At 42.6% G+C, this 14,403-nt stretch overlaps 1 protein-coding gene across 3 annotated transcripts in view; it reads left to right on the forward strand.

Annotated features, from left to right (window-relative positions):
- Nucleotides 1-14,403, forward strand: part of LOC106566627 (arf-GAP with SH3 domain, ANK repeat and PH domain-containing protein 2) — a 124,163-nt gene that overhangs the window by 70,327 nt on the left and 39,433 nt on the right. For all 3 annotated transcript variants that reach the window (XM_014135357.3, XM_014135111.3, XM_014135177.3), the window contains exons 5-9: nt 5,417-5,466; nt 13,121-13,250; nt 13,354-13,439; nt 13,521-13,596; nt 13,746-13,832. In XM_014135357.3, coding sequence (XP_013990832.1) covers nt 5,417-5,466; nt 13,121-13,250; nt 13,354-13,439; nt 13,521-13,596; nt 13,746-13,832 — 429 coding nt within the window. The remainder of the gene's footprint in view (nt 1-5,416; nt 5,467-13,120; nt 13,251-13,353; nt 13,440-13,520; nt 13,597-13,745; nt 13,833-14,403) is intronic.

Consider the following 14,403-nt stretch of genomic DNA (forward strand, 5'->3'; position numbering starts at 1 on the left):
GTCTTTGACAATTTTTTGGGCCTTCCTCTGACACTGCCTGGTATAGTGGTCCTGGATGGCAGGAAGCTTGGCCCCAGTGATGTTCTGGGCCATACGCATTACCCTCTGTAGTGCCTTGTGGTCAGAGGCCGAGCAGTTGCCATACCAGGCAGTGATGCAACCAGTCAGGATGCTCTCGATGATGCAGCTGTAAAACCTTTTGTGGATCTGAGGACCCATGCCAAATCTTTTCAGTCTCCTGAGGGGGAATAGGTTTTGTCGTGCCCTCTTCGCGACTGTCTTGGTGAGCTTGGACCATGTTAGTTTGTTGGTGATGTGGACACCAAGGAACTTGAAGCTCTCAACCTGCTCCACTACAGCCCCATCGATGAGAATGGGGGTGTGCTCTGTCCTCATTTTCCTGTAGTCCACAATCATCTCCTTTGTCTTGATCATGTTGAGGGAAAGGTTGTTGTCCTGGCACCACACAGCCAGGTCTCTGACATTCTCCCTATATGCTGTCTCGTTGTTGGTGATTAGGCCTACCACTGTTTTGTCATCGGTAAACTTAATGATGGTGTTGGAGTCGTGCCTGGCCGTGCAGTCATGAGTGAACATGGAGTACAGTAAGGGAATGAGCACACACCCCTGAGGGGCTCCCGTGTTGAGGATCAGCGTGGTGGATGTGTTGTTACCTATCCTTACCACCTGGGGGCGACCTGTCAGGAAGTCCACGATCCAATTGCAGAGGGAGGTGTTTAGTCCCAGGGTCCTTAGCTTATTGATGAGCTTTGAGGGCACTATGGTGTTGAACGCTGAGCTGTAGTCAATGAATAGCATTCTCACATAGGTGTTCCTTTTGTCCAGGTGTGGATCTGTTGGGGCGGTATGCAAATTAGTGTGGATCTAGGGTTTCTGGGATAATGGTGTTGATGTGCGCCATGGCCAGCCTTTCAAAGCATTCCATGGCTACAGACGTGAGTGCTATGGATTGGTAGTAATTTAGGCAGGTTACCTTAGTGTTCTTGGGCACAGGAACTATGGTGCTCTGCTTAAAACATGTTGGTATTACAGACTCGAACAGAAAGAGGTTGAAAATGTCAGTGAAGGCACTTGCCAGTTTGTCAGCGCATGCCCGGAGTACACGTCCTGGAAATCCATCTGGCCCTGCGGCCTTGTGAATGTTGACCTGTTTAAAGGTCTTACATCGGCTGCAGAGAGCGTGATCACACAGTCGTCCGGTACAGCTCATGCATGTTTCAGTGTTACTTACCTTGACACGAGCATAGAAGTCATTTAGCTCGTCTGGTAGGCTTGTGTCACTGGGCAGCTCTTGGCTGTGCTTCCCTTTGTAGTCTGTAATAGTTTGCAAGCTCTGCCACATCCGACGAGCGTTGGAGCCGGTGTAGTGTGATTCGGTCTTAGTCCTGTATAGGGTTGCACATTTTGGGGAATATTCAGAGGTGGAAACTTTCCATGGGAATTAACGGGAATATATGGGAATTTGAGTTTTTGAGTTTATTTTATTTTTACAGGGACAGTGCACATTAATCAACGTTTCAGTAAAAGTGCCGGTTTTAGCCAGCCGGCTAATTTTCAACCGCAGTCCCTGGGCAGGTTATTAAAAACAATTATAATATAGACAATCATTGAACAGTGAGCACACGCAGAGTAACATAGGACAAGCAAGACATAGCATACAGACAGAGCAACATAGGACAAGCAAGATGTAGCATACAGACAGAGCAACATAGAACAAAAAGCAACAAGACAAAATCCATAAAAACAACAAAGTGTTTCCACACCTCACAAGCTACAGACAACAGACAACATGGAAAGCGGCAATACACAGCTAGGGATTATGTTCACAAGTCTGATTGACCTTTAGCCATGTCTTCATGCATTTTGTGAAAGTGTGATATGTGGTGCAGTTATGTGTGTCTGATGGCAGTGTATTCCAGACATGGGAAGCTCTCACAGAGAAAGCAGATTTACTAAAGGTGCTTTTCCTTAAGGGAACTATACAGTCACCTCTCATGGCAGACCTTGTGGATCTGCTGCCATATGTTTGGGTTTTCTGTTTTACAAAAATACTGAGTGGAGGGGGAGCCAGGACATTTAGGATCTTGAATACAAGACATGCGTCGGTGTATTGCACAAGATTTTCCCAACTCAGGAGCTCATGCTTTCTGAGGATGTAACAGTGATGATGGCTATTGGGCTTTCTATCGAGCACAATTAATGGAAATATTTGCAAGTGACTATTAATACCATTTAAATGTAAATGTTTTTTGCTTTGGATATATTTACCATATCATATGGAGACAAACATAAACATTTTACCTTATCATAAGTAGACATAATTGCAAATGATTAAATCCTTCCAATAGAAATAAAAAAAACTATTTAGTTCCGAATTGAACTTTAATTAAATGAGTTGACTCTTCGTATAGAATGATTTCACTGAACAACAAAAGGGAATATTGAATGATCCCCAATGATCCATCGCATCTCCTAAAAACGTTTTCAACATACATCTGTAAAATGATGGTCTACAAACTAAAGCTTTGGTTGTCCTCCTCTCAGGCTTCCATGTCTTCTCCCTGGACCTCCTCAATGTCCACCTCTTGAACATCAGACTGGGGCCTCATCTTCACTGTCACTTTCCAATCGTTTTGAGGTTGGCTCGTTGTCAGGCTCAAAAAGCCTCAATTTGACCCGGAAGGCCACCAATTTTTCAACCCTTGTATTGGTCAGCCTGTTGTGTGCTTTGGTGTGTGTGTGTGTGTGTGTTCCCAAACAAGGACCAGTTGCGCTCTGAGGCGGCTGATGTTCGTGAGATTTGGAGGATGATGGAGGCAACAGGGGAAAGAGCCTCAGATCCACAAAGTCCCTTCCACCAGGTGGCTGATGAGATATGTTGGCATGACTGCCATATTGCATCTCCATCCCAAAGCCCTTGCTTGAAAGTGTACTTCGCCAGACTGCCAAGAACCTTGCCCTCATCCAGGCCAAGGTGGCGAGACATGGTAGTGATGACACCATAGGCCTTGTTGATCTCTACACCAGACAGGATGCTCTTGCCAGTATTCTTGGGGTCCAACATGTGCGCTGCGGCGTGTTTGGGCTTCAGGCAGAAGTCTTCACGCTTTTTGATGTATTTCAGAACTGCAGTTTCCTCTGCTTGGAGCAACAGGGACGTGGGCAGGGTAGTACGAATTTCTTCTCTTACATCTGCAAGCAGAATCTAAACATCAGACAGGATGGACTTGTCTCCCTCAATCCGTGCAATGGCTACTGCTGTAGGTTTCAGGCTGCTTACCACTCTCCCTCTCAAAATGCATCATCCAGGAGGATCCTGTTGATGGGGCTGTCTATATCGGCAGACTGTGATATGGCCATTTCTTGCGGAGAGACTTCTTCCCCCTCCAGAAGACTGTCAAACATGACATCATCACCCCAATGGGTGTTGCTGGGCAGCTTCAATGTGGTGCTCTTATTCTTCTCACTTTGCTTGGTGAGGTAGATTGCTGCTATAACTTGATGACCCTTCACATACCTAACCATTTCCTTGGCGCTCTTGTAGAGTGTATCCATTGTTTTCAGTGCCATGATGTCCTTGAGGAGCAGATTCAATGCATGAGCAGCACAGCCAATGGGTGTGATGTGAGGGTAGGACTCCTCCACTTTAGATCAAGCAGCCTTCTTGTTCGCACAATTGTCTCTCACCAGTGCAAATACCTTCTGTGGTCCAAGGTAATTGATGACTGCCTTCAGCTCATCTGCGATGTAGAGACTGGTGTGTCTGTTGTCCCTTGTGTCTGTGCTCTTGTAGAATATTGGTTGAGGGGTGGAAATTATGTAGTACATTTTTCCTTGCCCACGAACATTCGACCACCCATCAGAGATGATTGCAATACAGTCTGTTTTCTCTATGATTTTCTTGACCTTCACTTGAACTCTGTTGAACTCTGCATCCAGTAAATGAGTAGATAAAGCATGTCTGGTTGGAGCGGTGTATGCTGGGTGAAGAACATTCATAAATCTCTTCCAATACACATTGCCTGTGAGCATCAGAGGTGAACCAGTTGCATACACTGCTCGAGCAAGACATTCATCAGCATTTCTCTGACTACGTTCCTCCATTGAGTCAAAAAAACTTCTGAATCCAGGAGGACCATGAGCTGTTGCTATCGATAAGGTATCTGATTCATCATTTTTACCTTGAATAGAAATAAAAGGGACTTTTGTCAGAGGTTGCTTGTTGTGAGCACTGAGGGAACTTTTTACACTTGGCCAGATGATTCTGCATCTTTGTTGCATTCTTCACATATGATTTGGCACAGCATTTGCAGTTGTACACAGCTTTTCCTTCTACATTAGTTGTAGTGAAATGTCTCCACGCATCAGATGGTGCCCGTGGCATTTTCCTGTAAGGATTAGAAATAAATGAGTAAAAAAAATACAAATACAATTCCTCCTTTTGTAAGATAAATGTTTGAAAATGAAACATGTATGGAACTGTATGCATTAACACTCCTCAGTTAGCAGGCTCCAGCAAGCTAAAACCCACATGGTAGCAAAAACTAACCAGCAGAAATTGTTAGAAATGATTTAAACACACTTTGCTCTAGGCTACTATTCACTAGTTAACCAAAAATCATGTATGTCATATAAAATATATTCACCCCACCCAGTATTGTAATGAAAACTTACCAGAAAGCATGTAGTCCTTGGCTCAGACAGTGTAGTAGTGTGGGCTCAATAGCATCTCATTAGTCTGCAAGATCTTGAGAATCAGCTGTACATGTGATGGAAGAGTGCACTGCACATGCAATGGAAGAATGCACTGTGCATGCAGAGGTTTGCAATTCCATTGAATTGTGGATAGTTTAACCAAAACATGCCACAAGACCTAGAATTGCCTTATGTGTATCCCACAAAAAAAGGTTCACTGTTATAAGCTAACTTTATTGATGAATTTAAGCAAAATTCCCCAAATTCCAGGGCTTAACTTCCCATGGAAAGTTAAGCCCTGGAACCCTAGTCCTGTACTGACACTTTGCCTGTTTGATGGTTCGTCGGAGGGCATTGCGGGATTTCTTATAATCTTCCTGGTTAGAGTCCCGCTCCTTGAAAACGGCAGCTCTACCCTTTAGCTCAGTGCGGATGTTGCCTGTAATCCATGGCTTCTGGTTGGGTATGTACGGTCACTGTGGGGACGACGTCATCGATGCACTTATTGATGAAGCCAATGACTGATGTGGTGTCCTCCTCAATGTCATAGGAAGAATCCCGGAACATATTCCAGTCTGTGCTAGCAAAACAGTCCTGTAGTTTAGCATCTGCTTCATATGATCATCATTAGCCTACATTCTGTTTCTGAATTTAAGTTCAAATGTTGACACCTGTTTTTTTCTGCTTTTTTTCTTCACAGGACCTGAAAAAGCCTTTTGATAAGGCCTGGAAAGACTACGAAACGAAAGTGTAAGGATTTTAATATTTTACTAGCAGCAATATGAAATTAGGTTCTGGCCCGTTCACATTATTAGCATAGAGTAGAAAGACAGATGGTCATTCCATAGTCTTTTGGTCCATTAGTTTATACTATGGCCATAGTGTAGCAATCTGTTCAAGCATTTTGATAACCTTTTTAGATATTGGTGCTATCGTAATAGTTTGCATTTGACCGCATACAGTAATTGTCATCGGTGTAGTCCAATTTGATCATCAAATGCATAGGCAATATGTTGAATGAGATGCAATGTGATATTTGTGTTGTTCCTTGTCTATGCTTGTAATAATCACCATTTTCCAAACAAACTTACCTTGTGGTCATCAATTAATGAATACACCCTCAATAACATATCATCCCTTCTGTACACCCCTCTATCCACACTGACGTCATTGTGATTTTGCATGCCAGCGGTATATGACATTTTATAGCACTCTGATATATTTTCCAAGCTGCAAAGGACATTCTATACTGAAAGGGTAATACATGTTCTTCTCCAACACCAGTCTGATGACGAGACAGTACTGACTTTGTACCAAGTTCAAAGTTCAACCGGATGCCATGTTGACGTCTTTGACCCCGTTTTATATTCCTCCATTGATGCCCCCTCCCCTCTTTGCTAGTCTGCTATCAATGGAGGGCAGTACTATGCTTGATCGAGAACATCGTTGTCCCATCTGCTCTGATGTTCTTTGAGGTTTGCCGATCACAATCCGATCGGTTCTCACATCTCCATAATCTCTCTAATCTCTTCGTCTGCAATTTATAACGCCTTCAATATTTCACAGACACAAGCGATGAGACTCTTTGCCTCAAACTCTACTCTGGCCCCGACTGCCCCCTTTACCCTCATGGGAATTGTCCTATAAGGATGGGGTAAATTTAAATGTCTCTTACAGAAGACAAATAAACATATGCATAACCATGGTAGCAATTGAAAGGGAACCGTTTCAAGATTATGGGAAAATTATTAGACCGAAGGTGAGGACACGTGCGTGTGTGTGTGTGTGTGTGTGTGTGTGTGTGTGTGTGGGTGTGTGTGTGGTGTGTGTGTGTGTGTGTGTGTGTGTGTGTGTGTGTGAGAGACAGACAGACAGACAGACAGACAGACAGACAGACAGACAGACAGACAGACAGACAGACAGACAGACAGACAGACAGACAGACAGACAGACAGACAGACAGACAGACAGACAGACAGACAGACGCGCGAGGTGTTCAGATCGTCTCTCAGTCAAAACCCATGCAGCGCTGGGACGCGCAGAGCCAGAGCTGTAACATCATGTAGAGCATGTTACTGTACAGCCACTGGGTTCCAATTTAGTTGTTTATCAGTGCCCAAATCTGTCATTTTCAACCTGTATATGGTTAAACTGGTTTGCGAGCACCCTGCTGTTGTCCCTACAGTTTGAGTTCCAGTTGATCTACTATCTCTGTGTCAACGGTCTTTCATGGCTCTTGTGGCGACTGCGCTACATGTGGCTGTTTTTAGCTGTTTCTCTATTAATGTGTTAGCTTTGTAGAGGTTTTATTAATGAAAGAAGTCTCATCTTGAAGTGTTTCCGTATGACAGTTTCAGACCAAAAAAGGAAGCCACACAAAATGACTGAATACAACCCAGATGACTTTGCCTGAGGCAGATAAATGTTTGTGGAGCAGCAGCAGGAACTGTGACTTCTTTAACCTCTATGGGCTAGGTGGGACGCTAGCGTGCCACCCGTGGTGCACTCCATCAACAGCAGGTGCATTTCAAGAGCGGCAAATTTGAATCCAAATAAATTTCAAAATTCAAATATTTCAAAAATACAACTATTTTACACCATTTGAAAGATAAACATCTCCTTAATCTAACCACGTTTTACGATTTCAAAAAGGTTTTACGGCGAAAGCATAAATTTAGAGTATGTTAGGACAGTACATTTACAAGAGTTGTGTGTAATGTTTTGTCAAGTCAAAGACAGGGTCACCAAAACCATAAAACCAGCTAAAATGATGCACTAACCTTTTACAATCTCCATCAGATGACACTCCTAGGACATTATGTTAGACAATGCATGCATTTTTAGTTCTATCAAGTTCATATTTATATCCAAAAACAGCGTTTTACTATGGCATTGATGTTGAGGAAATCGTTTCCCTCCAATAACCGGCAGTCAAGTCAGCGTCACAAATTAAATAATTAAAATTAGAAAACATTGGTAAAATATTATATTGTCATTTAAAGAATTATAGATTTACATCTCTTGAACGCAATCAACTTGCCAGATTTAAAAATAACCTTACTGGGAAATCACACTTTGCAATAATCTGAGCACTGCGCCCAGAAAAATACGCGTTGCGATACAGACTAGACGTCATGTTGGGGAGATCTAAAATCGAAAATACTATGTAAATAATCCATTACCTTTGATTCTCTTCATCAGATGTCACTTCCAGGTATCACAGGTCCATAACGAATGTAGTTTTGTTCAAAAAAGCTCATCATTTATGTCCAAAAATCTCCGTCTTGTTCGCACATGATCTAAGCCAGCCGGACTTCTCGTCATGAACGAGGGGAAAAAATATATTTCCGTTCGTTCAAACATGTCAAACGTTGTATAGCATAAATCATTAGGGCCTTTTTTAACCAGAACATGAATAATATTCAAGGTGGACGAATGCATACTCTTTTATAACGTATTGGAACGAGGGTACCCAACATGAACTCGCGCGCCAGGTGTCTAATGGGACATCATCGTTCCATGGCTCTTGTTCGGTCAGATCTCCCTCCAGAAGACTCAAAACACTTTGTAAAGGCTGGTGACATCTAGTGGAAGCAATAGGAAGTGCCAAAATATTCCTAAACCCCTGTGTTTTTCAATGGGATAGGTTTAAAGTCAATACAACACATCAGGTATGCACTTCCTGTCAGAAAATGTCTCAGGGTTTTGCCTGCCAAATGAGTTCTGTTATACTCACAGACACCATTCAAACAGTTTTAGAAACGTTAGAGTGTTTTCTATCCATATATAATAAGTATATGCATATTCTAGTTACTGGGTAGGATTAGTAACCAGATTAAATCGGGTACATTTTTTTTATCCAGACGTGCAAATGCTGCCCCCTAGCCCTAACAGGTTAAGTGCCTTTATTAATAAAATTGGTGTGGCATTACGAGTCACAATGCTGAAGGAGTAACTGTGTGATTAAGGTATTTTGGAACAGCAGTAGATGTTAGATTAACACTCAAGGTACTAAACGATATCATAACCACCATCGATAAAAAACAGTGCTGTGCAGCCATCTTCATCGACCTGGCCAAGGCTTTTGACTCTGTCAATCATCATATTCTTATCGGCAGACTCAATAGCATTGGTTTCTCAAATGACTGCCTCACCTGGTTCACCAACTACTTTGCAGACAGAGTTTAGTGTGTCAAATCGGAGAGCTTGTTGTCTGGACCTCTGGCAGTCTCCGTGGGGGTACCACAGGGTTCAATTCTCGGGCTGACTCTTTTCTCTGTATATATCAATGATGTCGCTCTTGCTGCGGGTGATTCCCTGATCCACCTCTATGCAGACGACACCATTCTGTATACATCTGGCCCTTCTTTGGACACTGTGTTAACTAACCTCCAAACGAGCTTCAATGCCATACAACACTCCTTCCGTGGCCTCCAACTGCTCTTAAACGCTAGTAAAACCAAATGCATGCTTTTCAACTGTTCGCTGCCCGCACCCGCCCGCCCGACTAGCATCACTACCTTGGACGGTTCTGACCTAGAATATGTGGACAACTACAAATACCTAGGTGTCTGGCTAGACTGTAAACTCTCCTTCCAGACTCATATTAAACATCTCCAATCCAAAATCTATTTCACAACAAAGCCTTCTTCACTGTCGCTGCCAAACTTACCCTAGTAAAACTGACTATCCTACCGATCCCCGACTTCGGTGATGTCATCTACAAAATAGCTTCCAATACTCTACTCAGCAAACTGGATGCAGTCTATCACAGTGCCATCCGTTTTGTTACCAAATCACCTTATACCACCCACCACTGCGACCTGTATGCTCTAGTCGGCTGGCCCTCGCTACATATTCGTCGCCAGACCCTCTGGCTCCAGGTCATCTATAAGTCTATGCTAGATAAAGCTCCGCCTTATCTCAGCTCACTGGTCACGATAACAACACCCACCCGTAGCATGCGCTCCAGCAGGTATATCTCACTGGTCAACCCCAAAGTCAACACCTCCTTTGGCCGCCTTTCCTTCCAGTTCTCTGCTGCCAGTGACTGGAAGGAATTGCAAAAATCGCTATCAGCTATCTGAGCAGCTAACCGATCGCTGCAGCTGTACATAGTCCATCTGTAAATAGCCCACCCAATCTACCTACCTCATCCCCATATTGTTTTTATTTACTTTTCTGCTCTTTTGCACACCAGTATCTCTACTTGCACATCATCATCTGCTCATCTATCACTCGAGTGTTAATCTGCTAAATTGTAATTACTTCGCTACTATGGCCTATTTATTGCCTTACCTCCTCACGCCATTTGCACACACTGTATATAGACTTTCTTTTTTTCTATTGTGTTATTGACTGTACGCTTGTTTATTCCATGTGTAACTCTGTGTTGTTGTTTGTGTCGCACTGCTTTGCTTTATCTTGGCCAGGTCGCAGTTGTAAATGAGAACTTGTTCTCAACTAGCCTACCTGGTTAAATAAAGGTGAAATAAAATTTAAAAAATAACATTTAGGGACTATACCAATATCGCGATACTCGTTAGTTTCACGGCAATGAAACAAAGCACGAAGCGGATGTAACTTCTTTAGGAAAACAGCTGGAGTGGTGGAAACAAACATCATTATGTTGTCATCCAGAGTCACATTTATTTATTTTTAAAGCTATAGCACACAATATTTTACATACAACGTTTAAATCCAGCGAGAACTAGGAATGTGAAAAAACATCTAGCTGGAGCTCGTCTGAGCGGTTGGATGGATATGCCCTCACCCGCTATATACCTAAAGCTGATTGGTTTGGTTCTTGCCTCTATAGTGCTGTCTGGTTAGAATGTGATTTTGAGGCCCACTACTGCAACTTGTTCACTAACACACACCGGACACAGCTGCATTCATTTGAAGATGTTTATATACTTCTGGTTTGTCAATGGACACAGCACTTCTTCTCCCAATGTCATTAAAGGACACACTACTCGATCTGTAGGAAGCCACCCTATACAGAACAAAGTTGTTGATTATATCGACTGATATCATCGGAAATCAAGCGACATGAATCAGACAGTGGGGCGCCACCTGACCCACTAGTTGGTCAGAAGGTTCAAATCAACGTTTCATATCGTGGTGTAGATGTACTGTAGATCGAATTGCACTCAATACATTTTAGCGGGCTATCCCGGGGTAAAAACACTTTACAAAATCCATTACGTACCTTTGACGATGGGAAAGAACATCAGAAGATCTTCTACCGTAATTTCCGGACTATTAAGTGCACCTGAATATAAGCCGCACCCACTGAATTAAAAAAAAATATATATATTTTGAACATAAATAAGCCGCACATGTCTATAAGCCGCAGGTGCCTACCGGTACATTGAAACAAATGAACTTTACACAGGCTTTAACGAAACACGGGTTGTAACAAAAATAAATAGGCTTTAACGAAACACAGCTTGTAACAAAAATAAAATAGGCTTTAACGAAACACGGCTTGTAAAAAAAAAAATCATTATTACAAATAAAGAAATAACAAAAAAACTTTTTTTGTTGTTTGTTTAAAAAAAATATATATATATATTTAAATTAAAAAAATAACAAAAAAATACTAAAATTACAAATAAATAGGCTGATTAATCGGTATCGGCTTTTTTGGTCCTCCAATAATCGGTAGCGGCGTTGAAAAATCATAATCGGTCGACCTCTAGTCTATACATACATACCAGTATAAGTCAAAAGTATGGACACATCTACCGTAATTTCCGGACTATTGAGCGCACCTGAATATAAGCCGCACCCACTGAATTTTAAAAAATATATTATTTTGAACATAAATAAGCCGCACATGTCTACCGGTACATTGAAACCAATGAACTTTACACAGGCTTTAACGAAACACGGCTTGTAACAAAAATAAAACATTAGCAGTAAGCTTTAGTTGTCTTTTTGCACTGAGTCAATTCCTCACGCTGCTGTTTCCAACATCTTATCATCGACTCATTAAGACCAAGCTCCCGTGCAGCAGCTCTATTTCCTTTTCCAACAGCCAGATCAATCGCCTTCAATTTGAAAGCTGCATCATATGCATTTCTCTGTGTCTTTGCCATGATGAGGGTGACAAAATGACTACCGTAATCAGAATGATGGGAAGTTTGAGAGTGCTCCATTTAATCTAAACAGTAAACCAAAAAGTTGTTTGACCTTAACCCGTTCGGCAATTTCATTGGTCTAATGAAAGCTTCATGCCGCCAAAAAACTGAGCACGTCACAGAATGTGTTTTTTTGGAGAAAAAAAATTGAAAGTGGGAAAAATCCATATATTAGCCACGTCATTGTTTAAGCCGCGACATTCAAAGCTGGGAAAAAGTTGCGGCTTATAGTCCGGAAATTACGGTAGTTTCAGTTACAGCACAATAAAAATGATCATTGCCGCTTACTTTGACATTACGATATGAAATGTTGATTTGAACCTTTTGACCAACTACTGGGTTTACACAGCAGGTTGTTAAAGTACCAAAGAGTTTGATCTGCTTAATATTCGTTTTTTTGCCATGGGAAAAATATTGTGATACCTGTATCAACACAGCCCTAATCAAATCAAATTGTATTTGTCACATGCGCAAAATACAACAGGTGTAGACCTTAACGTGAAATGCTTACTTACAAGCCCTTAACCAACAATGCAGTTTTAAGAAAATTGTGTTAAAATATTTACTAAATAAACTAAAGTAACACAAAATAACAATTATGAGGCTATATACAGGGGGTACCGGTACCAAGTCAATGTGTGGGTACAGGTTAGTCGAGGTAATTTGTACATTACGGCTGTATTAACATTGTGGTTACACAGCCTTACAGGAGCAAACCACAGCGCTGGCTCATGCATTCACACACCACTTTGCCATCAGCTTGATGCCCCCCTCTCTGTCTGTTTTGATATGATCTGTTTTTCATTTTGTTTCTTGGTTCTGATTCGTTTGGAATGGCCTTGTTGTGTCTGTGTCTTGATGCTTCCAAATGATCCAACCTGTTGACTGACTGCAGGCAGAGGTGCCAAAAACGGATGAGTCATTAACGTTGGTTTAGTGATGGACCACGGTGATGAGGGCCTAACACCCATAACAAAACGCATGAGTGAGAGGCCGTCTGATCTCAAACCTGAAGGGAAACCGGCGTCACTCTCCCTAAGCTTCTTTTTGGGAGGAGCCAAATGCTGCATCTTTTTATTGGGGAATAGGCTAAGCTAGTTAGCAAATGGAAAATAATGCTCTGTTGCATGGAATGGTCCCCCCCCCCAGCCCCCCCTTCCCTCTTTATATTTCCTGTTTGGTGTACTGTCTGTTTGTGTTTGTTTCCGTGGTTGGGAATGCCACACTTTGACCCCGAATGATGTAACTTCCTGTCTTAGCACTAAGATCGAGAAGGAGAAGAAAGAGCATGCACGGCAGCACGGCATGATCCGCACTGAGATCAGCGGGGCGGAGATAGCAGAGGAGATGGAGAAGGAGAGGAGGTTCTTCCAGCTGCAGATGTGTGAGGTGGGTAAGGAAAGTGGTGGAGCTCAGGCCTGGGTTGCCAGATTGAGTCAAGTCCAGAGATGTAGTGGAGGGTTTGCTGACATTGTGAAATTCTGTCTCACAGTATCTTCTTAAAGTGAATGAGATCAAGATCAAGAAAGGGGTGGACCTACTCCAGAATCTCATCAAATATTTCCATGCACAGTGCAAGTAAGTCCTGAAGTCAGTGAAAGTTTGCATTTGCTCAACTCGTGGGAAAAGCGGCTGATGTAGATTTGTCTCTCTCTTTAGTTTCTTTCAGGATGGGCTGAAAGCAGTAGACAACCTCAAACCCTCCATAGAGAAGCTAGCCACAGACTTACACACGGTGAGTTCCTCAAGACTACTGTTGACATCCTTATTGGTATGTAAGAACTTGCTTTTCCTGTTGAATTCCTCAAAAGTATTCTGTGTGACTTTGTATGACACCTGTGACCTTTGTATGAGCTGTGTATGACCTTGCTGTGACCTCTCCAGATAAAACAGGCCCAGGATGAGGAGAGGAAGCAGCTCACTCAGCTACGGGACGTCCTCAAGTCAGCGCTGCAGGTGGAGCAGAAGGAGGTAACACCCATATACTTAGACAGCTCTAGGGCCTATAGCCTGTTTTAGCATGGTCAACGCCACTGAGGACTTTCACCATTTTGAAGTAGTCAACTTTGTGTGACTTCCTATGGGTTAAGGAAGGATCACATAATTCTATCCAGGTCATCAAAAGAGATCAGCCAATCAATTATATTCCAATTATGTTCCCTCAAAGCTGCGAGCACACAGTAGCCCCGGAGGCTGCCGCGCAGAAATATCAGCCCACAGAGAAATGCGCGAGATTATACTCAACTTTCGAGAGCAGTGGTCACCGGTTGATCGCGATCGACTGGTCGATCTCCTAGGCATTCCTAGTGTTGTTAAATCCTTGTTTCAATAAAAAAAAAAATGTGCTCCCGGCTTTTTGCGGTTAGGCTGTATCCGATTCAGCTGCCCTGCTCGCCGGGTAGGCAAACTGGCCATTTTGAGGGAACATTACTCCTGAGCAAACCTTCCATAGCTACAGGTGGCTATAAATACAAACCTTGGCTTTATACCTGTTCAGATGACACACTCCTGGTGGCAGTATGCACCCTATCAGTTTGTTTAC

Source organism: Salmo salar, chromosome 01, assembly GCF_965601325.2.
Source record: "Salmo salar chromosome 01, fSalSal1, whole genome shotgun sequence".
NCBI classification, from domain to species: Eukaryota; Metazoa; Chordata; class Actinopteri; order Salmoniformes; family Salmonidae; genus Salmo; species Salmo salar.